Source organism: Streptopelia decaocto, assembly GCF_964273445.1.
Source record: "Streptopelia decaocto genome assembly, chromosome: 7".
NCBI lineage: Eukaryota > Metazoa > Chordata > Aves > Columbiformes > Columbidae > Streptopelia > Streptopelia decaocto.
The window spans coordinates 38,907,406-38,932,030 of NC_138661.1; the positions used below are offsets into that span (position 1 = coordinate 38,907,406).

The following is a 24,625-nucleotide window of genomic DNA, read 5'->3' on the forward strand; positions in this document are numbered from 1 at the left end:
GGTTAGCCCAGTGGGGCTGCCCTGGGGAAAGCTCTCTGGATCCTCTCTGCTCAACCACAGCTTGGCAAAGGACCCCTCAGTCAGAGCCCTGCATCCCATGTTTGTCAGCATGTGGCTGTGATACCTGTGACTCAGAGCACAAGGCTGTTTGTAGGCACATTGGGCTGTGCTCCTCTTCATATGTGTGAAAGGATGTTCTGTAGTTCACGAGGCTTCACAACTGGGTCTAATCCACCTGCTTTGTGGGCTGGAAATGTGCAAGCAGCAGCCACATGTCCCTTGCAGGAGAGGAAGCCCCAGAGCTAACTTTGCAAATTCACAGTTCCCTAGGAAAGGTCATAAAGCATCTGTCTAGTATCTAGATTCAGAAATGTCTCTGAGGATGGTTCTCCTTCCACCAGTGGCAAAACTGGGGCAGAAAGCTGCCCAATTTCAAAGCAGAGCCAGGTGTAAAACTCAGGTGTCCCAGCTGCCCTTTGCCCACGAGGCACATCAGATCACCTAGCTAGGTGGCTTGAAGCACCCAGACCTTTGTGCTTCATGACCCTCACATTTCCCTCTGTTCTGCACTTTTTGGTAGCGTATCCTGCCATGTGCCTGCTGCCTAGCGCCCACGGCCCCTGCACAAACTGGACCACGCGCTGGTATTTTGTGGCTGTTGTTGGCAGGTGCAACCGGTTTTGGTACGGTGGCTGTCACGGCAATAAAAACAGCTTTGCCTCGGAGGAGGAGTGCATGAGAGTGTGCCACAACTCTGCGGCAGTCAGTCCTCTGGAGCACCAGCCCTCTTCTGGCACCGGAGCCCTGCAACACCAGCACACTGGCTCTCATTCTCATACCAGGGATGCTCGGGGTCCGCAGCAGCCATCCCTGACAGAGTCTGCAAGTCACAGCCAAGAAGGAAGAGCCTATGTGGCTTCACACCCCACACAAGACAACCACAGACAGGAGAGCTGGAGAAGTGAGGTGCCGCCAGTGTCTTTGCCAAGGACTGGTGTGCTGGAGAGCCAGCGCTGGGGCACCCAGCAGAGCAGGTGGGACAGCCTGAACCAGCGGCACTGGTGGGAAAGAGCAGTGCCAGGGCCCTCCCAGAGGCAGAGCAACAGTGCCCAGCAGGTGCCAGCACATGAGGGCCAGCAGTGGCACAAGGCTTTCGGAGCAGGTGTTTCCATGACAGAGGGATTTGGGCACCAGGTGTCTGCAGACTCATTCACAGCACGGACTCTGCACAGGTGATGATATTTTATTTGTTTTTTTTCGTCCCCTGTTTTGCCAGCTCATTGTGAAGCATCAGTACAGCTTCCTCTGCAGTAAAAGTGTTGCCCCAACTGGGGCCAGCTAACTGGGAATACCCAGCAGGGGATTGACTATATATGTAGCCCTTTGGTAAATTAAGTTATTCAGGTCCTGGAGTATCCACTCTCTCTTTTCTCGCGCTCTCCCTGCTCTCTGACAGGCACTGGAAGTATGGTTTGTGAAAAGACTTGCAGGATCCTGGGGTCTTTGGGAGGCATTCTTACACTGTAAATGAGAATCCCTGGGTGTTTCGCTTGTTCTCACAAGCAAATTTAGCCGGCTCTTGAACTTCAGAGCCTTTATCTCAGCAGTGCATAGAGCAGCAGTGGGTTGTTCTAGGGAAGACTTTTTGGGTCAGGATCCAGACAGCGTCACCTCAAAAATCAGGAGTGCGTAGAGCTAGATATGAGTGTGTTTGCACTGGACCTGTGTCTGTGTGCTGAGCTACATCTAGTTCCTTCAGAAAAGAGGGGTTGTAGGACTCTCTCTCTCTCTCTCTTCCTGGAGCATTCATTCTGTCCAGAGCAGCCTTTGCTTTGTAGGAAAGGGCTCCCCATGTGTTGCATCTGCTCAGAGCTGAATAGGCAGCCAGTCCTGCTTTGTCCTGTGGTTGTGACTCATCCAGAGCCACATTAGAGGACCCAGAGGAGAGGAAGGCAACAGAGATGTCAGCGGAATGGCTTTCTCTTTCAGAACCATCCTAGAGGAAGCCAAGCCCTTTCTTGTGACAGCAGTCGTGGGACAAAACGTCCAGCTGGTCTGCAAGACAGGCATGTCCCCCTTCTCCAGAGTGGAGTGGATGAAGGACAGCCAACCAGTCTCTTCTGACAGGTGAGCTCAGCCCCTTCATTGTAGAGCAGATGAGCTCCTTGCTGGGCGGAGGGCCCAATATGCTTGCCTGCTTTCTTTGTAATCTTGGTGTTAACATTTTTAAAAAATAAATAAATATATAAATAAATAATTAAACAAGCCCATGTGTTCACTAAGAGCATGAACTGTTCCCCTGGTGTGTCCACAGCAGAAACATATACAGCCTGCAATAATATTGAGGCGTTGGCTGGTGTTACGGAGCACAACAAGTGCTGTCCCATAACAAGGCACAGGTGGAAGCTGACAGACGACAGATGTAGTGATACAGAAAAACGTTCTCTCTATTGGATTCATCGTAAGGCAGCACTAAGTCAGTAGTCCAGGTGAAGCTTGTAGCCAAATAACTCAGAGTTCCTCTGGCTGAAAGTTTCTGGCAGTCACATCCAAGATATATATATATTTTTTTTAAACTACTTTTAAAGTCTGTTTTTCCTGGGAGGTCTTTTTCCAGCAACAGTTTGGAGCCAGACGGTCACTTTATGTTGTGAAAAATCACAGTTAAGAAGGGCCCAGTCATGCTTTTCTGTTTGCAGATGACTGCTGGGACTCACGCTCCTGCCTGGAAGGGCAGTTTGCCTCCAGACGGGAGAGGTTTGCTGAAAGCAGTTCCCTGTTTTCCCACCTCAGTTTTCTCTTTGTTCCTGGCCTGCTTTCTCCCGCAGTTATTTTCCCTGTCTGTGACCCCTGTGTGGTCAACAGGGCTTTGGATTTTTTCTGAGCTGGGGAGGGCACTACATGCTGGCCAAACAGAGGCCATTCATCCTTCTCATCCTTGCTCCTCTCGCAGGCACACCTACCGCTCCGACAGCTCCTTAGTGATCAGCCATGTCAAACCGGAGGATGCCGGGACTTACACATGTATCATTTCTGACGGGAGGACAGAGAGACGACAGATTCAGTTACAGATCATAGGTGACTTACCTTCCACTTAAGACCAAAGAGGTAGCTCAGGGCTCCTTGTTGACAGTTGTTGACAACGGGAGCCACAAAGCCGGCTGTGGGAACAAACTTCCTCTGCTGCCACACTGTGCCAGCAGCGTTCCTTCACTCTATGGCCGGGATGTCCCAAGAGCCAGGCAAAGCAGTCGGTCTTCTCCGCTATAGGGGTGCCAAGAGGCAGTGTGGAGGCAGCAAAGCTTCTTTTGAGATTGCCTATTGAAAAATCCTTAGCCCTAAAGCACTTCTTCTCCTGCAGAAGCCACCCCATAACTGGAGTTGTGGCTTGCCTGTAACCTGCCCCATTTCCAGCACAGTGAGCACACCTTCCTCCCTGAGACTCATCAGCTGCCTCCTGATCCCAGACATGAGACTCCAGAAAAGGGTTTTCTGCAGTTTCCTGGACTCTCCATCTCACACTGTAATGCGACCTGTCTGCCATAGCTCTCTGTGCTGGTACATTTATGTTATGTGTTTTGCCCAAACAGGTCCTCCTGGGTAACAAACGATTCCCTGTTGTGAAAAACGTGCCTTATTTAAGAAACAAAACCATACAAATATGAAAGACTAGTCTCAAAAGACGGGCCAGCAAGGCACCCTGTAGCCTTCAATCTCTGAAGTGTGCTTTGTTGCAGCAATGGCACATGGGGCAGAAGGCATTGTGGCCGAAGGGATGCTGCAACATGTTCACTGACAGAGGAGAGAAAGGAGTCTGAAATTGCTTGCCTGCAGGTCTGTGACTCTCATTAGCAGACAACGCAGGCTTACTGCACTAGTCAGCCAGAAAACAGATGGCTGAAGGGCTCTTTGGCTCCAGTTCAGCAAGCTCTCCCAAGCTCATAGAAACCCTACGCAAGAGGCCACAACAAGAAGTGTCCTTTCATTCACATATGGCATTTTATTTTGAATAGAGTACCAGAATGCTGTTCTGGCAGAGGGCGAGAGAGGTCAGGTCCTTCACAAGGAAAATCAGCAGCATCGTGAGCTCTCCAGAGGCGGGAAGGCTGCGCAGGCAGCCGGTTCCTCTATGCATCAGCAATTCACATACAGGTAAGTTCACGTACAGCAACAGTTTGTCCACCATGCCCAGCTGATGAACCATATGGCATCTCTTCATGTAGAAAAGCTGAAGATTGGAAAGGTCTTGGGTCAGCTGCTCTGGGGCACGGTTGGGAAGCAAGCAGTGCTGAACTGCTGACAACAGGAGCGGGAGAAAATCCCAGTCGCAAGCTGTCTTCTGTCCTTCCTGAGGGTCTCTTGAGAGAAGCATATTCTGAGCAAAGGTGCGCAGGGAGGCTGACAGCAAAGGAACTATGTTCAAAAGAAAGTAGAAATACCAGGAGCAGTATCCTTAGATGTTCAAGTTAGTGTAAGCAGAAAAAGAAACCTGTTCTATAAAAAAGCAAATAGGAGCTGTTTAACTAGCACAAACTAGGAATATGTAGTATATTAAAAAAAGCTCCAGTTACTTTAGCCCCCACCCATTTATTTTAAATATTTTGTAAACAAACCAGTTTGACTCAAAACTCTCCTCACGTACTGGGTGGCGTATTTCGTAGCTTCTTGCCTGTTATTTTGGTGCTTCTAGGCCCCACAGAAATAAAAGCATACAAGTTATTTTTGCCTTAAATGAAGCATGTTGGGGCTTCCAGTTAAATGGGACCATGATCTGATCTCTCCCTTCTTTTGAGTTTACAACATAAAGCCTAGCCAATTGGCTGAACTCCCTAACAACCTCCTCAGCTGCTTCTGCCTGAAAGCAGAAAGAAGTGACTCATTGAATTAAAAACATTGAATTAAGGCTCTTTGGTTTTGTTTTTTTTGGGATCAAGAAATCAGGTCAGAGAATGAGGGTGAGGAAGATGATGTTCTATTACACTCTGAGAACATCAGGGTTTAGTTCCCTTGTAAAGTGGTATTTAGCTGTACTTATAGGAAAGCAAAGCACATGAAGAGATGAGTGGTGTGAGAGCCTGACCTCATCTTTTCTGCCACATGAAGAGGCTGGCCAACTCCTGGGCTTTGCGTGATTGAAATGGGCTTTTCACATCCCCCAAAAATATTTGTTTGTTTTTGTGTGCCAGAGAAGCACCTTGGGGAAAGTGTGCTTGGTGCCCTGTTGAGGACTTTGTACTGTTTGCTGTGTGCTCATGTTGTTAACACTTCCTAGGCTGTGATCCAGAGGGATGCCATAAGAAACAGGGTTGCTGCCTCTAAAGGGTTAAGCTGGCTGGTGGGAGTGCAGCACCAAGCTGTGCTGAACTGGAGCAGGAGCTGATGGAGGCTGCTCTTTTCTGAATGTTGTCAGTGAATGTTGGTAATGGCAAGGTCCAGAGCCCTGGCAGAATTGTGGAAACTACCCTTTCCCTTTGGAAGCCAAAAATACGGTGTGTGATTAAAAAAGCCTTGTGTTGAAGATCAAATGTTGAAGGAAGAAGTTTCTGCATCTTTTGCTGTGCTTGTGGGTTTTGCAGATTGAGGATGGATAAGAGCGAGCCCTCAGTAGTGGAGGCCAACGTCGGGGACAGAGTCAGACTGCCCTGCGCTGTGGAAGCATCGCCGGCTCTCACCATTGAGTGGCAGAAAGACGGGCAGCCCCTCTCCTCTCCTAGGTGAGATCCCTGGTGGCCCCACCATCCTCACAAGCAGGTTCATGTGGAGGAGAGCTGCCTCCTCGCCTTGTCTCTCCTCTCTGAGGGAATGGAACTGCTGGCCATGCAGCTGTGACCTGTCTTGCTTTGGGCTGGGCATCTTCTTCTGTTTAGGGCCAGACAGTATGGGCCCAACTGTCCCAGCCTCGCTCATAGATCAAAGCCTGAACATGGCACCCTCCAGTGAACAGCTGTGATACAGGGTCTACAAGTGAGCCAAAGCTGGAACTAGTTCATCCACAAGATCAGCAAAAAGAGGACACATGGCAAGCAAACTTGCCAAAATCTGGCTGGTCTGTGAGCCAGGGCAGAGGTTCAAAGCAAAGAGAGAGAGCAGGTGCCTGCAGTGAACTTCCACAGCTCCTAGAGCTGTTCTCTGCAGCTCCCCTCACCCTCTGCTCCTACAGCCTGCTCTAGCAGTGAGTTTTTCCAGAGTCTTCAGCAGTTGTACTGGGATTTGAGGACCAGGAGTTGCATTACAGGTTGAACTGAGCTGTTGCTAAACCTTTGCTCAGCATTACTATAAAGTTGTGCACGAGGCTCAGCTTCAGCTCTGGTAGCTGGAGTCCCACCCTGACCTAAGCACAGGTTGAGGGGCTTTCTGGTTTTGTTCCCCAGACACAGGCAGCAGTCAGATGGGGCCCTGGTGATCAGCCGAGTCAGCTCTGAAGATGTTGGCTTCTTTACCTGCGTTGCCTCCAATGGACGTGACCGGGACCAGCGCCAGGTCCTGTTCCGACCTCTAGGTACTGGATGGGTGGATGCATGCGTAGCATGTCCGTATGCACACACGTGTGTGCACACAAGCAGGAAACAGGGGGGGCTGGGCAGTGTGGGTTTCTTCTCTGGCCATGACTCCTGGCTTCACACCTGACATTCAACAGGCAGCGTGAGGACAAGGGAAGAGTGGGTTGTTTTACCCAAGGGTAATCTGTGTGTGTCTAGTAGATCGTGGTGCTCCGGGTAGCTGGGTAGAGGGGCTAATAGAGCAGTAAGAGTGACTTTCAGGGCCTTGTTCCTGGGACACTGGTGTGGAATGGATATAGGAGCAAGAGGAACTAAGGAGGTGGTTCTTCTGTGCACGTGAGGTACCTGAGGAAAAAGCTCTTTGAGGCCTCTTCTACTTGCCCTTGCTTGGGCCAAATTACTTAGGAAATCCACTTTCCCCATAGCAAGAGCATCATAGCTCCAAACATGCTGTTTCAAGGCCTAATGGCTCGTAGCTCATCATAGCGTACATTGGACTTTTCCCATTAGGGAATGCTCCTGCTGCCAGGGCAGCATGGCATTGTCCTGCTAGTGATGATTTCCCTTCTGGTTTAGGAGAGCTGAGGATCACTGGTCTTCTTCCGAGCATCACAGTACCTGAGGGAGGGACTGCTCAGCTTCATTGTACAGTGACTGGCAACAATGTGAATATAAGGTGGTCCAGGTGAGCTAAAGTGAAACAGAACTTGCCTTCTCTTCCTGAACCTCCTTACCCTCCAAATAACAATGCAGGATGCCTGCCAGGTAAGAGAGTGAGTTCTCAGCCTCAGCATCACCTGCCCTTTCCTGATCAACTTACCTGTTACCCTAAAAATCCTGGGCAAGATCCCTGTGGGGTGTAGTGGTCTCCAAGTTCATGTTCCAGCCAAATAAAGAGGAAAACAGACTTTAGCCTAAGATTTCATGGAGTTTGGAATGGCTCCACGTTGGAAAGCTAGTGACATACATTACAATAGCAAAAACTAGAAGTGAGTAACCGGAGGAAGATCTTCAGTTGGTCTTTACAAAACTCTCTCTGCCTAACCCTAACAAACATTTTAGCCCCTACCATAACAGCAGCTCTTCTCCGAGCTTCCTGCTGCAACAGTTCTCTGCCTCTACTCTCAAGTGTGAGTAAAGGAGAATTGAAAGTGTTTTAATGAAGGTAAAGCCATGTCCTCTTCTCTTGATGGTCTACAGTGAAATTCTGAACCTGTGCAAGTGTTTGGGGGCAGGTTTTTTTCCCTTTTTGAAAATAATCAGTTCTGTTTTGGAGCCGTCTTTCAAAGGATCCAGAGAGACGGATTGCTAATTGTTTAAATCCCTCTACTCCAAGGGTTAGGACTGAAGTGGGCCATCTGACAAAGAGAGCTTTTCTTCCATGTGTAAGTTTGGTATTTCAGTTAACAAAATGATGTAAGTTTCAGAGTCTGAATGAAACCCTTTTCACTGAAACAAATGTCATTTCCTTGATAACTAGGAGCTCATAATTCAGGCAGTTTTCCTGTTGGGCACAGAGAATATCAGCAGGAACAGACACAATCTTGCTGGTATTTTAAACATTTTTTTTTTAAATACACTTTTAAGGGAGAGGAAAGAGGGCACATTGCTCACTACCCCATATGGTCCTCAAGCAATCTGGCTGCGATCAATGCCAGCCTAATAAGCACTGCCAGACCACAAACTGGAGAGACGGAAAGGCACCCTGGATTTTCTCGTAGTTCCTCAAACCTCAAAAATGTGTAATAGTAGAAAGGGCAATGTCTTTATACCGAGCAAACAGCTAGCTACCTCCCACACAGACAGCGGGCTGACGGATGCAGACTCACTTAGGCTCGTGTTACTACCCAGTTGTAGAGCCAGGTCACGACCAAAGATCTCTTCTTCCTTCCCGCTGAATTTGTAAAAATTCACCCCTTCCAAAGAGCACAGGGAGATCCTTTAGCCCCCATGGGTGGGAATGGTGATGATACAAAATTTTTTCGCCACAGGAATGGAGTCCCTATGCGGGCAGATGGTCACCACATCCACTTGTCCCAGGATGGAAGCCTGATCATAAGCAACGTTCAAGAGGCTGATGAGGGATCCTACACATGCAGTGCCTACAGCAGCAGCAACTCCGTCAGTGCCAGCACGGAGGTGAAAGTGCTGAGGAGCAGGCCTAGCAGTGAGTACAACCTGTCCTCCCTGCTTCCCCAGCATCATGCTGGCCTGTTGGCCACTGTTGTAAATCTGTGCATCGCCTGTGCCCATCCACCACTGACCTCGGACTCTCTGGTTGTGCTGCCTGAGGAGCTCCGCGTTCCCTGGGTCAGAAAAGCAGGACAGGGGGAACACACCAGGGCGCTGGGAGGCTAATTAACTTCCTGAGGCCAAAATGCCATAGCTGGTTGACAAAACAGTTTGCTGCACGATTCGTATTTGAAGTCTGGACACTGTCCAGATGGCTTTACACAGGGTGTAGAGTGGGATCAGCCCCAAAAACTGAATTCTCCTAATGTATTCGTCAGAGATACTAGTTTCTCCCTCATCTCTCTCATTGATATTGGACTATATTTAAAACAATCCCCTTAGAACTGGCAGGGTGGAGAAAGCAGGAAGCTGCTCTGTGTTTTGGGAGGGAAACAAAACCTGAGGATAAGCCCTGGCAGTGTATTTACAGCTGCTTCACCTTCTACTTGGCTGCAGCTGCTGTGAACCACGTTGCAGACCTGAGCAGAGAGTGTGTGGACCAGCCACATCTCGCCAACTGCGACCTGATCCTGCAGGCCCAGCTCTGTGGGAACCAGTACTACTCCAGCTTCTGCTGCGCCAGCTGCTCTCGCTACCAGCCGCAGGACAGGCCCCATCATCACCGTGGGTGACCGACACCTCCACGGCCACAGGCGACAGATTATAAGACTGGAAGTCTGAACTTTGTCTTTTTCCTTAGTGAAACTGTTCTGAGAGCTCTGCCCTGCCAGAGCGCTCAAGAGGGTGTATTGAATGATGTAGTGATTGTAATTGTTCCCAGGTAGGAGACCCACCACCCTCAAGTTTATTGCAGACTTCTTTCTCCACCCCCTGCATGCCTTGCTGTGGCAAATCCATCTCTTCACTTAAGGGTAGCTGCTGTCATTCACAGAACAAGATGACACTGGGAATGTAAGGACACTGTGACTTTAGAGGCGGCGGATAACCAAAGAGAGAGACACCAGTTCTTCATACAAGCACGCAAGAGAAGTGCTCTTAAAAAAAAATAATCTCTGAAGTGTTTGAAGATGGTCCTGAACTGGCTTAACCAAAGCACTAATGAGTGATGAACATTTGTAATCTTGGAGGGCACTTGCCAGCTCAGTGCAAAGGGCTCTGGCCATGAGAAACAGCTTGATGCGTATAAAATTAGTGTTCAGGTCCTATGAGATTACGAGCTTTAGCGGCACAGCTGTAATGTCATGTTACCATAGCTGTTTTATTCCAGTAGACCTGAGGAAAATCTCTAGTTGGGTCCATTTGGTTTCTACCTAACTGTAATCAGCTTTGGAATGAAACTGCAGAAACAATGCCTCACAGAAAGCGTAACACAAAATAGAAGAATACTTTTAGCCCTTCCTTGAATGTTAGGGGCAATTTAGATGAATATGCCAACACTATTATTCTGAGATGCTGCAGTTAAAATATCACTCTAGGAAGGCTCAGAAGGTTTTGGTTTGGTTTGTTTTTTTTTAATTATTATTTTTTTTTTCTGAGACAGAACGGTGCTGTTGAATTTATTGCGAAGTTGGGCTTGGTGGTGGTAGCATTGCCTTGAGGTTGAACTGGGGGAGGCGAATAATACACACATAGAAATGCATGTAGGGCATTTGTCTTGCCAGGATAAACCTTCCCATGATCTGCTCTGGTCTCGGACAGCCTGCCCCTGTGTGTGGCCTGGGCTGATTCCTGCTGCTGTGGGCTAACCAGCGAGGACTTCAGATGCACAACAGCTGTAGCTGAAAAGCATCCTTTGTTTCAAGACAAACACTGAGGGTTAACAAGCACTTGAGGCTGTGAACGTGTCGGGCATTAAGGTGGGTTGTGTGTGGGGAGGTGAGATTATGGGAGGATTTGTTAAAGCAGAAAAGGCTCCTGGGTGTCTTCAATATCTCAAAATGGAATTATAACTTCTGAAAAAAGCATTATTTACAGTCTCCACAGTATTGTTGTACCCTAGCATCAGCCTAACAGGCCCCCTCCTTCTCATTTCAAAACTCCCTGCTGAGGCTTGGATGAGTTAATCATATTAATTAGCACCATCACCCATTTATTATTTGTATAGATGTAGCTATAAACAAGTAGCCTGGTGTGTAGTGTTGATGTTGATGATTTGTTTGGGGTGGTGGAGGTTTTTTTTGTTGCTGTTCTTTTTTTTTTTTTGTCCTCTTCTTTAAGAGTTCTGGGGAAGGCAGCTAAATCAGGACTCTTCTCACACCACTCTCCTCTCCTTCAGTCCGGACTCAGTACTCGGGCAGCAGTAGTACATAGGTGTAAATCCCCAGGCTTGACAGCCGAAAGCTGGTTTGGACTCTAAATCCAGTAAATCAGTTCAGCTGCACCTAAAATAAGAATTACTAACCTAATGATTGCACCCTCTTCAGCAGAGGTGTGTCTACATCCGCATCATTGGACATGCTGCTTTAAGATGCGAACAAAATGAAAAGTTTAGAAGCACTCCAGTAAAGGCGTGAGAGGTGGCAGTCACACAGCTATTTGGGTCTGTGGTCTGAGAGATTCTGCTTGCTAGAAAAAGAAAAAATACGTGTTTTGCAGTTAAGACCCTTTAATTTGATTAGTGAAAACTTCCTCTGCTAATGCATTACAGCATAAGGTTTGAAGTTGTCTTCACTGGATATTCAAGCACAATTAGAGGGGCCAAAGACCTTCTAATTGTGTTTGTACATGATCTTGCATTTAACATAAAGACTAGCACCTTTTTTTCGGTTTTTTTTTGGTGTATAGGATATTTTCCTATTTTAGCATATAGTGTGACTCTTTCTATTGAGACCAAGGACATATCGCAGACCATGTAAATTCCAGTCTTAGTGAAGACCTCTCAGTTGCCATGTGGCAAGCACAGAGCATAGGCAAGGGCTGTGGACCTGCTCAGGGGCACAGTTGGAGTTGTTGTGTTTGTATCAGACCCTTTTGTCCCAGAATAAGCAGTCAGAGTTCTGTAACAGCCCTTTCCACCATGTCAGAGGCTCTATTTTTAGAATATTTAAATATTGTGTTTAGCCAGCTTTCATTTAAGCTGTGGCCAGGGAACACTTTCTCAAGACCTGTGAGGGCTGTAACAGGCACCCACATTCTGATGGGCAGGATGTCAGTGCTGAAGGTGCTCGGTGAAGTGTTTCTCCTGACCTTCTGGGTATTATGGCTGGTATTTGAAGTCATGCAGTTCCCTGCTTTAAATACCTGTCAGCACTGCACTAGTTAACTAAACGGTCTTATATGTTTCTTCTATTTGGCAAGCTGAGCTTTCCCCTCGGTATAGTGCCACTTCACTGCCTAACTGATTTTTTTTGAGAATCAAGATCTTCTTCCCTAACCAATGGATTGTAGGAAGGCTCTATCTCCTTCACTGTTACCTCTGGGGCAGGGGAGGGGTGCAGCTACACTGGGCTATGTTCAGCTGAACTTTGGGCACTGCTGTGAAAGCTATGGCACTATCAGAAAAGCAAGCACGAACAGGCTATTCTATTATATCCTATTAGAAATGTATACATTTATTTGCTTGCTTTTTGAAAGCTAAAAAAAGCATTGGTACCAAATCCAATACTATAGGGAGTGTTGGTCATGACTGTTCATACCATACTGAACAAAGGTAAGAATTGACCATGTCCCTGCGAGACTTGCTGTACTCTGGAAATGGAAAACTGCTGGCAAGCTCAAACACTAGAGCCCAACAAAGAGAACATTTCTTCCCCTTCAGGTTGCAAAGTCTGACTTTTCTTGAGGTCTAAAACTACCAGAATGCAGTAAGAAACAGTCATACTAACACAGTAGGTATCAACTTACTGGGAGAACACAAAAGGAATGAAAATACTGTCTTACGTGCCTCTTAGGATCTGCACTCCTACCAGCAGGGAAAAGAAAACAAAGTGAGTTTTCCTTTTTGAATATTACTGTCTTCATATTTGTCTGTATGTAAATGCTCAACATTAGAAAATACAGTGATGTAAACCCATTATCTGATGTTTTCAGTAAAGCCCTGCACTTCAGAGCTTTAATTAGCAAGGATATCTGCAAGTCTCAAAGTTCAAGGTAACCTCACCTGGTGTACAAAATGAGAGGTGCTAAGACACCATTACGGAGCATCTAGGTTGGCAAGCAGGGCTCGTCTACATCCCCCTAATAACACAGAAGACACCCAGAAGGGAGAATGCTGAAAACTGAAAGGGGGAGGGGAATAAAGCTTTCACAGACAGTGCTTCTACCACCAACATTTATTTTTGTTAAAGCGGATTATAAATCATCAGTACAAATATATATAACTTACATTTGCTTGTAAGGCCAAAGTTTAAAAGTAAAGTTAAATGAGATGGTTTTCACAAGTCACCAGAGGCAGAACCTGGACCAGCTGCAGCCTTAACCACAAGGTTTCACAAATCAGTGGGAAAAAAATAAAAACAAAGTTAAAAACCTCTAAGATCTATTGACAGACAAACATAAAATGGTTTCCCAGGTAGCCCCAGGATGTAGATATGATTACAGTAAGTTGTCACAGTAGTGTTAGAACCAATAGATTAAGACAACAAAACTGCAGCAATACATGAAAGGAAAAAACCCATACTATATATAACATGTAGCTTCATTCCAATAAAAACCAGTAAATTTTCCCCATGGTTTTCAAACCATGACAATACTGTTCTTTAATTTTCTTTATTTAAAACTACACTATCATGACTTACTGGGTTGTGATTGTTGTTGCAATATGCTACTTACAATGAACAGATACAAGAACAAGCTAGAGCCCCTTTTTCCGCCCCCCCAATATTACTTACAATAAGAATCAGAGATAAATCAATCTTATGTACAATTTCTTACATCCAACCCCCTTTGTTTTTAACCTTTGGCAAGATTACTTACAACTCATACAGCTTTTAATAACCAACTATTTAAAATATTCTAAATGCATAAAAATAAAGATTTTGGCTTTACTTTATTCTTTACATATAATATTCACTGTGTTACTCAAAATGGAAGCTCAACTTTTTTTCCACAAACCCAGCTTTCGCTAAGCAGGTGACAATCTCCCACCCATATCCACCCCCACCCCACCCCAATTTTTCCCTGAGGGGGAACGTCCAGGACTCACGTGGCATCGGGAGGACTCAGGTACAAAATCTGCCTCCCTTTCTGTGAGATAATCGCTGTTTCTGCAGAACAGGCTTTGGGACTGGGTGCCTTTCTTTGCTCTGTTTGACTTCCAGCTCTCCAAGCGAGGAGGGAATGCAGACTGGGGCAGCTCCAGCATTTCTTAAGAACTGCACGGTAAATTCTCTGTATGTTTATATCCTTCCCGTAATTGCTCCCTCTTTCTAACCCATTTTTGTTTGAAGGGACCTTTGGGACTATCAAAGCAAACTGATCGGAAACAGTCCCCTCTGCTCCCTTTATCCCTCTATCCTAATGTACAATTTATCCACCCCCTCCGGGACTGCTTAGAGTTCAATCTCAAATGTCTTCTGTAAATCACTTGAGAAGGGGTTAGTCGGCGAAGGGTTGGTGCGCTGCTTTGTCTTGCTCTCCAGTGCTGCCCACTGTGCTTCGAAGGGATCTACCTGTGGCGCAGCGGCGGGGGGCTGCGAATGCTTGTCCTCTGCAGCCCATTTCCCACCCTCAACCCCGTTGAAAGCTGCGGAGCCGTTGTGCTGCGCGGGCGGGTGGAAGAAAGGGCTGGCGGTAGCGCTGTTGCTTTCGTACTGAGGGAGCGTCTGCTGTTTGACAAGACTGGGTGACTGATGCGGATGGGCTGCGGGAGCGTGGCTCGCCGTGCCAAAGACGTTGGCCACCATCTGGGAGGGTGTGATTCCCACCACAGGTACACTTGGGGCTGCATAGGTCATCCCGTTTGCTACGGCGTAGGGCTGTGCTGGAATAAACGGTGGCTGCATGGGCGGCACCACACCCACCGGCACAGGCTGAGGAGCAATGAAGGTGCTGACTGGGAAGGCTGGTGCTGACTGGGAAGCTGCGGGAGGAGGCTGGAGGAGTGGCTGTGGGGCTGGGGCTGGCTGCTGCTGGGCTCTGACAGTCTTTGAGACCTCTTCCAACCAGCGGTCTGCCTCTGAGGGAGTACGTCTGTGGTTTCCTTGGAAAGGACTTGGTGAGGCTGCACCTGAGGAGGTGCTGCTCCATTCAGTGCCTGGGAAGGAAAGCGTGGGGAACTCATTAATGTTTCCAAGTCCTCACCCTCTAATCAGTTAGAAAGGCTGGAGGATGTACACAAGGACAGACAGGCCTCCTCTCTCCACAGGACAGACTGCCACCAACACTGGAAGCATCTTTATGCATCCACTGTACTGTTCTGTTATAGGACAACGCTGGTCAAGAGAGGTGGAATTTTTTATTATTATTCTTTTAATAGAAGAGATCTGAGACTCCAGGGCGTGCAGGAGAGTGCCACCTGCACTCACAACTGGGGAGCAATGGTCTAGTCCATAACCACTAATTCCTAACTGGGGAGTATCAGTTTCTGAGGCTCAGGCCTGGTCAATTAAAACACCAAGCTATAAGGAACTGTTTTTAAGACTCATTTACTCTGTATCCTAAATCACCCTCTATAGGCAATAATGTAATGGTACTGGGAGTTTAAGACAACATTCATTTTTCTGTCCCATACACGCTGAAGTGTAAGTGCTCACTACGATATACATGAACATTTAAGGCAATACATCTAATCAAATGACTATATAATATGTAAGCTGTACTTAATATGACTCCTTTGTTTATGTTCTTCCTCCATCTCCACTTTTCCCTTACTCTTTTCGGGTATAACTCAAGGTGTTAACCTCTCAAACCCTTTCGCAATGCTCAACACCTGGCATTTTAGACTTTTCCTCTATAAAACAGTTCTGATTTTTAACTCATTCATCTTTAACAATTAAAAAACCCCACCACCACCACCAAAAAAACACAACAAAAACCACACACCATCATTTCCATTCCTCCCACAGTTTCAAAGCTATCTCCCTCCAGCTGAATTCTGCTTTTCCTTCTCCCTACAGTTTCAAATTCTCTTTCCCTCCCATAGGACCTGCTAGAAATGGCTCTGCAATTCTTGTGCTACTGGGTGTTTTGGAGAAGTGGAAAATCATTACTGCTCAGTAGTCCTTATTCAGCCTGATCTCGTTAAATGCCACCTAAATATTGGTTTACTGTTGTTCCTACAGCAGGAAACTGTTCGAGGCAGAGCTCAGGGTCTCTGTCTTAATGAAAATGTGCCTGGTACTCTTACAGGGCGAAGCAGAACCTACTATTTCAGTAGCAAAGTTGCTCTTTTCGAGCTGAGCTTACATTAGGACAGTTTGATAGCACACGTGTCCACATGGCTAACAGCCATTTCAAGTACCACCTTACATTGTCTACAACTATAGACAAGCACTGGAAGGACAGACTAAATGTATTAAACAGAAGAAATGAACCTTTAAAGCCTTTAAGTACCCAACTCGATCTCCCTTTGCATATGTTAGTGGAAAGAACACACAAAAGATGCTTTTCCCTTTGCCTCCACGCGCACACACACAGACTATTTCATTACTTCCTTTTCAAGCAGTGGATTTTCTAAGATGCTGCCAAAATAAGAATCAGTCCAGCTTACAGACCAGTGAGTTCATCGCTTCCCTCCATCCAGTTGTGCAAAGTGCTATTACTTCCAGCTTTTGTTAGTGTTCCTTCCACTTGCCATTAAGTGACACTGACAACTGTCTCAAGGGCTCGATTATGCTTCTGATTCAAGTTCTCATAGCAATGCAGAGGATTTACTTCCACTCTTACCAGTGACCACGGCTGCAGCTCCAGTATGAGCAGCAGGAGCATGAGCCCAAGGATTGGTTTCCCGAACTGGCAGAGCTGTGGACATTACAGCAGCTTGGGATGGTTTAGCAGCAAGCACACAGAAGGCAGAGGCAGTGCCATTAACTAAAATGGGAGCAGACAACATCAGTGCAATTAATTCATGCAAGGCATGCACGTGACTGGAATGTTAGTGGACCATGTCATACCTACCAACATACAACAATTCTTAGACACTTCCACATGACAGCATTTCGTGTAAATTAGCCAAATTGGACTGACAGCCACTAAAGGTAGTAAATTCTGTTTCACGAATCCAACACTTGTGAACAGAATTGTGAGATGGTGGATTTTTATGTATTTGATGAGGTCTTGAGTTCCAATGATTGGCTGAAGTTAAATTTGTTGTTTTTATAGATAAAGAAAAGTTACTGTATGATTAATTTTAGATTCAAAAGAAGAACAGATTATAGATGCAAAATAACAGTAACTACATTTAACAAGGAGAGGTTATTTTTTCACACAACTTGTACAAGAGCGTATGAGCGAAATGAAGATTAGAGGCTGCTATGAGTTCTATAGTTGGCCATCTCTCCACAACTTTTATAAGAGTTTGTGTGAAAAACAGTAATCATGTGGTGGCACAAAATCTCTTCCCTTGTGGGATTTAGTTCCTGTGAGACTCAATTGTTAAGGTTTTTGCAGTTCAGGAGGCAGAAAGTTAAAATAGTCATTATCTCAAAGCCAGTCCCTTCTACAGGTAACTATCGTGTGGTAGGTGCACAAACTTCTTGTTAAAAACAAAAACACAGAATAACTACACAGACAAGATGAATAAAGCGGGATGCATTCCCCCAGAATACTGATAATAGGACTTGCACAAGAAATTAAGACTAGGTGTTACTGAAAAGCAACATTATGTGCGTTCAGGCCTCACTCAGCATGACCACAGCATGCAAAGAAATCACAAACCTTGAAAGGCAGGAGACTGTGGTGCAACTACTGTCACTGGTTTTGTCATGGGGGCCGAAGAGAAAGGATCTTCTGATGGCGTGCTGAAAGCACTGGTGATCTGAGAGCACAGGGCACTAATGCTGTCTGTTTCCCCTTCCACCTCAGGGACTAAAATGTAAACAGAATTCATTAAATTAGAAGCTTAAAGGATACAGAAACCATTTATTTTATTTCACCAATGTGAAACTGAAACGTAATTAGTTCCCTTATGTCCTAGATGTTCCTGCTACTGATTTGCGTGACAGTTTTAAAATCAGTATTGAAGACCTGACCTGAAATAGAGGGTAAGGAGATCAGCATTCCAGATTTAAAGTCAGTTATTACTGCTTTTCTGTGTTAATGCAAGAGGATGTTCATTTCAGAAAATAAAAGGGTTTTCTATAGCTTTAGTAGAGATCTAAATCTTTCAGTATTAAAGTACTAAACATATCAAGGATTTGGCACTAAGATTTGGCACTCTGCAAAATGAAAATACGTATGATAGGTTTAAGTGTTCCAGCAACATACTTCCACAGTAACTAGATGAAGTTTAAACGTGCTGACAGCAATGTACAGTGGCAAGTTAAGTCTAGAGATAGAACACTGATTGCTCCAGTTCAGCAGTAGCTAAAATCCCTGGCTCCTGTGATAGAATGATGAAAAGCAAAAGCTGAATGATCTAATAAAATGGACACTCAGTTTAAAACCAAGCATCAGCATAATGTGGATAAAGTAACATCTGGAGTAAAACTGCCAACTTACCAGATGTTCTCATTATTACTAATCGCACTGCTTTTCAAAAGCACTGATCATCAGTCCTTCATTGCACAGAACTGACAGGAGCAGTTATAATTAAGCACAAATAGTATAAAAAAAACCATGCTATGTCTGGACACAACATGCAATGTATTTAAAATTCATGGGGAGGCATGCCCAAAAATTGATTCTTTGAGGGATATTCCAATACAGCGCATGTGGTACGATGGCAGCACTGGCAGCAGCATACGTGGGAACATGCATCAGAAATGTTCTGAATTACGGACAACTCAGATCGCAGTGTGCTCTGTGAGCATCGCTACTAAGCTGTGCACTATGACTGCTCGGTGCTGGTCTTAAAGCACAGGTCACCAAATAACAATTGTAAGAGAAGGCTGGGTGGTTTTGTTCCTTTTGCCTTTGCCACAGTAACTTTCACTTTAAAGCTTAGAGCCCTAAAACTAGCTCTGTTGCCAAGTGCAAGTACAGCTGGCTGGCAGGATAAGCCAGCTAAGGGGATTCTAGGACTTTACGCAAGGTACTGAGCATCCCAGGTGTTTACATTGGGATGACGCTATAAAACCCCACTACCATCGCATGAAAACTGTATCATGCGTTACTGATAGAGCCAGCTGTACCACCTGAACAGTAAAGTTTCTTTTAGTGAAAAGCCACTTCACTTCATTGCTTTCAAAAAGAAGAATTCAGACAGGCAGAAGGACAGACTGCAGGAAAGCATCACATGATCCCATGACAAGTAGTTAAGGCCTCAAAGGGATTTGTCTCTCAAGATGCCCTGGCATTAAGTGGAGGAACTGGTTCAGTGACTCAGAGGGAAGAGCCAGCACCTACTAATTCACCAACACCCATTCCTGGAACACTTCAAACTGTGCTCCAGTATTTCAGACAGTGATTAGAACTGTTTGTCTCCTGCATGTGAATACTGCATTTTAAGTTCTTGCCTACTTCCAAAGCAGCAGTTTTCTGACACAGTGATGCTTGTTCATGAGAAATTATCCACATGAGGCAGGAAGAAGGATTTACTAGAAAACAGGGAGTTATTTGAAGGCACAGAAAAAGAAAGGAAGAAGAGACAATTTAAGGTAATGTTTCACTGGAACCATGTGGTTTTACCTGAGTTTTTCATGGGGAAATCAGTCTTCCTTTGCACTGTTGAAGGCAGCTCATTTATTCGCAAAGACAACTGGCGTTTAAAAGGAGACATCTTTTGGCTAAGGGCAGGAAAGCCCCTGAAAGACCCTTGCCTGGCAAGCTGTTCTATAGGGGCATGCCTCCGGGGAATAGCATGGGGATTGCTCATTTCTTTATCCAGAGAGGCAGCAGCTTCAGCAGTAGGAGAGGTTGGTGAGCCAGAAGAGGGGGCAGTACTGTTTGGTGCCGCACCTGGTGCTACTGTTTTCGCTTCTGTTTCAACTGCTGGAGGAAACAGGGTGAGGTTAGACGAGTAAAGCAAAGTAGTGTCCAACTGCCTGTTTTGAAAAGATTAATTGCAGGAATTTGCATAACTAGTACTCTTCCAAATGAGTTTCTATATCACAGCAGAAATATCATTTCTGTATACCTTAATTGTCTTTACCATGTCACTTTACATACATCCAGTCATGGTCTTATGTAAGTATTCTTTCTAGTTAGTCCTGAGACCCCAGCTCAGGATACTTGTAATTCATCTGTGACAAAGACTGAAAAGCATATTGTGTGTTTGAGACCCTTATTTTGCCTCACACAGAACTATGGCTGAAATATGACTACAGACTGTATGTATGAAGTCACTTAGGGCGGCACAGCTCAGCAGCAGCACAACCCAGCTCTAGGACTTTGTTTTCAAAGGTGCCCTCCTGCCCCTGCAGAATCAGCAGCAGTAACCAAACACACTGCACAAGCTGCAGCGGCCAAAACAAAGGTAGCAGCAGCACTTAATGGGTTGGGCTGCATTCAGTGCTGGGGCTGCAGCTCTGTCAGGAAACACCCAACAGAGAGATGGACATGTGCTGCAAGGCAGATCCCGCCTCTGAGCTGACAGGCCTTGCTACCATTACAGGGAGTTCCTGTGTCACTTCATGAACTGAATTTAGTTGTAGTGTTACCACCCAGTCACTAGTTAGTTGCACTGGAAGCTCCACCAACTTAAAGTCAGCTGCTTCATTTTGTGGAGTTCTGCATAGTACCACAGTGTTCCTGTCTACCAGGCCTAACGGCAGAAATATCAGAAAAAGCCTAGCTAAATGATGGCACCTATGATTAAAACAGCAACGTGGATTTTTCCATCTCTACGAAAATTCTCACTCACATCATAAGGGAATTGGCTTTAAGGGCAATAAACACAGCTTAATACAGCTGGGGAAGGGGAAACTTCACCATCCTGGTGTGAACTCTCATTTTACCCATATTGCTTTCCAAACATCTTAGGAAAAACAATGAAATTTTTGGTTGGCACATCAACAGAGTAACTTGAAGTCTGATATAGAGAGGAGTCACACCAGAGTTTTCTGAGGAGCTGGAATGGTAGGAGGAACTAATTATGTTGTCTTGCAAGCTTCAGTACCCATGAGTTGCAGCTGCTCCTTCAAGTGAAACTTTTCTAATCAGTCTTTCTTGGAAAGGATTTCACACACCTTCATTGAGTCAAGACTTTGACTCATGCCCTCAAGTAACAAAGGCCTTGTGTTTAAGCTTCATTTAGCACATTTGAAAACTTAACGCATGGGAACAAGCAGATGGATGATGAAAACGAAGATTAAAGTTTTGCAATTGAGGGGCAGCCTAAAGCTTGCCATGGAACCCTCTGAAACAAAAGTTCAACTCCATTGTAAAGAGGGCTATGAACAATATTTATAATATTCTTTTTGTTAGCTGTAGAACTCTGCTACTTATAATAAAAATTGGGCAAAGAGTTCTGCTTTCACTTGAATTTCAGAACACTTTAAATGGCTAAGGTATAAAAACTAACTCCTCTCAAATCAGATAGTCACTGGTTTTGATTGTAATTAACAGTGCAACAGTTATGTGTTTTATGGGGGGGTTGTTGTTTTGGTTTGGGGCTTTTTTTTTTTTTTCTCCAGAAAGCACACTGTGATTAATCCGTTCTTCCCTCATGCAACATAACTCTGTAACACTTCGTAACCTGCCTTTAAAATAAAAATACATTCTTTTCTAAGAAAAATGCATTTAATTTTTTGTTCATCTACCTTGAACTTCAGACAACAAAAAGGGTTACTTCATGTCTGGCAGACTTGTTATATTTTTATAACATTTTTCTAATAAGGCCTTTTATTACCTATGGTGTTCTCTGCCACAAAGCAAGCTGACAAAACAAAGCAGGAGCAGCTTCTACATATGAAGCCACTTGTACTTTTTCTAGAGATGCGGGAAAACATGTTGCCAGTGAATCTGGGAGCATTTTTCATTTTGTGAAAGGACAAGCACCTGGGAATACGATTTGTACATAATAATGTTAGAGTGGGAATACTGCAAGGACATGAAGTCTCAATCCTTGCACAGGTTCCAATTCACCTCGGCGCTGGTTTTGCTCACTGTGGATGACTGTTTAAGTCGCAGCCCCTACCTTTAGCATCCGGCATCTGTCTCATAATTTCCTCTCTCTCCGCTTGTTCAGTAGCTGTAGTGACCCTGAATGACCCCTCTCTAGTGAATGTGGTTCTGCTGGCATCAAAGGTGGCCGTCACTCCACACTCCTTCTCTCGCTTCTGCTTGCGCTCCAGGCATGCTGCAAATGCACAGCCCACGGCGTGACTCAACCTTTCCCCCTGCACAAGACAACATCGCGTCATACAGTCACTGGAACAGAAACATACGTGTGCTTCAAGCATTGCAGAGCGATAACCTTGCTTTACAAGAGGAATCTCATTAAGGCATTAAAGAGAACTACTGTAATTGGCCACCTTTTGTATGGCTCTAAAATTAAACCTGGTATATAAAGACTCCCACTGGCTAATGCACAAGCCATGTTCAAGGAGGCCACCCAGAAATGAAAGAGATTGTCAGATAATCTGTTTAGTTCAACTGCTCCTAAGATGTTAGTGCGATAACATGCCTGCACTGATCCCTCACCTCTTGACACATTTGTGCACAGAGAAACTCCTGTGAAGCCATCTCCTGTGTAAGTCCCAGGACAGATAAGAGCTATTCTCAGATGGACAAAGTTTACAGAGGGCTCAGGGAGGCACTGCTGTGTGAAAGCATGAAAATTAAAAGTACAGTGGTGACTACTTACACCTCTTCATTGCCCTGACCAAACACACGAGTTGGTATTAAAATCACATCCATTATTAACCATCATTAACTGTTAAGTGCTTCTGGAAAGCACTACCATTATTAACCAGTGAGGTCAAAAATGACCCTCTATCCAATAACTGCAATAAGGAAATTCAAGTCTGAGGAAGCCCAGGAATCCAGCAGATACAGCAGCTACAGCTGAGCCAGATACACTATAACTACCAATAGCTCAATTCATCTGTAATAATCAGTACGTGAACTGACCTGTTATTCACAGAAGAAAACAGAAATGCTCCAGCTCTAATATAAGTTTAACTGGGAATTTCTAACTTTGTGCTTTCTCTTTAAAAAAAAAAGATAAATTTCCAAGTACAATTGCTCTGAACACGCAGCTATGTGGGGTTCACACAATGAACTTGCAGGAGGTTTCAAGCACTTTGTATAATATTCAACAAAAAGCAGAAAGAGCAAAAGGCCAGATCATGGAGTTAAATAACTTACTTAAGTCTACACAGCAAGAGACTGACAGAGATCATTTCAAACCTTCTACTGGAAAAATCTCTTATCACTTAGAAGCAAACAGGATGCTAATTTAATTCAGTTTAGCTCCATCTCTTAATATTCAAATGACTTTCCACTCAAGATAACATTTGCATACAAGAGGTTGCATTCTTAACCAGTCTGTATTTACTCACTATGATGTTTTACCCTGGAAAAACTGTCATTGCCATTTCAGTTTTTGGCTGTATACATTTTCAGATGAGAATATCTTCTATTTTTAGAAGAGTAGTTCCCTTCTGCAAGAGATGTCTGAGGCTGACTGCATTCCTTTTGTACACATGCTGGGCACCGTTTCTCTCCACAAGACGACACCAGAGCCGGACGGCAAATAATTCAGATATAGAGGATTAGAACTAAAACAATTTTCAAGGACTAAGTAATATTTTAGCTGACATCAAAACGTATTGCATTATTCTAGGTAGTTAATTTTGCCGAGCATAATTTTCAGCTATAAGCTGGGACAGTTGGACACACACCATATTAAACTTACCGTGTCCTTTACAGCCATAAAGCAGTGGCATATCCAGCGTCTCGTTGTGCCATCTCGACAGATGTATGAGAATGCCCGATCAAAGTTCCTGTCAGGTGCGCAGAAAGAAACTTTCTCTATTGTCTGATCAACTATAAGATCCTGGAGGGGAAAAATCCACCCCACCCCAAAATAAAAGAAACGTGAGAAGATACAGAGCAATACTTGAACAAGTAATTTGCAGTGTTAACTGCAAGAAGATGAGTTATACTAAAAAGAGCATAGACAGAGGATGTGGCTTTAATTATCTGTCAATGAATTCACCATTCAGAATCTATTCCCAATATGAAACAAAAAGGACAGATGACATTTTCCACCTTTGGTAGAAGCGTGTCAAGGCACCACTTGAGAATTTAGGGACCCAAACAATTCCTAAGATCTCTCCTCCAGACTATGAAGCCCACATTTTTGTTGTATTTTATTTTTACAACAGCTCTGGTAGTCTTGCAATCAAAAAAAAAATCCTTACTGTGGCTAAAACACAATGCTGAAACTTACAAGGGAGGTCTGCTAGGGGGAAGGTCTGGCAGCTGCTACACAAAAAGCCAAAGCTGATCTGCCAGTGAGCTAAGTAGGGATGCACCAGCAGCACTGGTACTATCCAACATCCTCAATTTGTTCCCACAGACTGAGGGGAAAAGTGTTTCTAAAAAAGAGATAGTAGAGTTAAAGAACTATGGCATCTTAGTTAAAAATATTTTTTTCAATATTTTTTTCAAAACTGTTTCTTTTGGTTGGTGGTTAGTATTTGGCACCTGCGCTAATGTATTCAACCACCAGGAGGCAATAGTATATGCTCTTTTTAAGTCCTATACTTTTAATTACCTCCAGTGTGTGCACAGCTTATTAAAATTCAATTTTTAAAGACTTGATATATGCAGCAACATTTCTAAAAATAATACATGTACTATTATTTTCAAATGAGGCAATCAGTAGACTGAATTCACCTGCATCAGTATGTTTGTATTCTTAAGAGACAGTGACTGTAGCGCTGATG

The 24,625-nt window shown here is 44.8% G+C and overlaps 2 protein-coding genes across 2 annotated transcripts in view; one reads left to right on the forward strand and one right to left on the reverse strand.

The window, feature by feature from the left end:
• The window catches only part of PAPLN (papilin, proteoglycan like sulfated glycoprotein), a gene marked incomplete at its 5' end in the record, with an annotated part of 44,666 nt that extends 31,514 nt beyond the window's left edge, over positions 1-13,152 (forward strand). The window contains 9 exons of the mRNA XM_082059176.1: positions 581-1,232; positions 1,990-2,127; positions 2,954-3,078; positions 4,014-4,152; positions 5,577-5,714; positions 6,372-6,499; positions 7,077-7,185; positions 8,492-8,667; positions 9,189-13,152. Of these exons, the coding sequence (XP_081915302.1) occupies positions 581-1,232; positions 1,990-2,127; positions 2,954-3,078; positions 4,014-4,152; positions 5,577-5,714; positions 6,372-6,499; positions 7,077-7,185; positions 8,492-8,667; positions 9,189-9,364 (1,781 nt within the window). The 3' untranslated portion in view covers positions 9,365-13,152. The remainder of the gene's footprint in view (positions 1-580; positions 1,233-1,989; positions 2,128-2,953; positions 3,079-4,013; positions 4,153-5,576; positions 5,715-6,371; positions 6,500-7,076; positions 7,186-8,491; positions 8,668-9,188) is intronic.
• Positions 12,950-24,625, reverse strand: part of NUMB (NUMB endocytic adaptor protein) — a 96,043-nt gene continuing 84,367 nt past the window's right edge. The window contains exons 6-11 of the mRNA XM_082059177.1: positions 23,590-23,730; positions 21,868-22,069; positions 19,419-19,721; positions 17,508-17,657; positions 16,518-16,661; positions 12,950-14,886 (exon numbers count right to left, since the gene is read on the reverse strand). Coding sequence (XP_081915303.1) covers positions 14,183-14,886; positions 16,518-16,661; positions 17,508-17,657; positions 19,419-19,721; positions 21,868-22,069; positions 23,590-23,730 — 1,644 coding nt within the window. The 3' untranslated portion in view covers positions 12,950-14,182. The remainder of the gene's footprint in view (positions 14,887-16,517; positions 16,662-17,507; positions 17,658-19,418; positions 19,722-21,867; positions 22,070-23,589; positions 23,731-24,625) is intronic.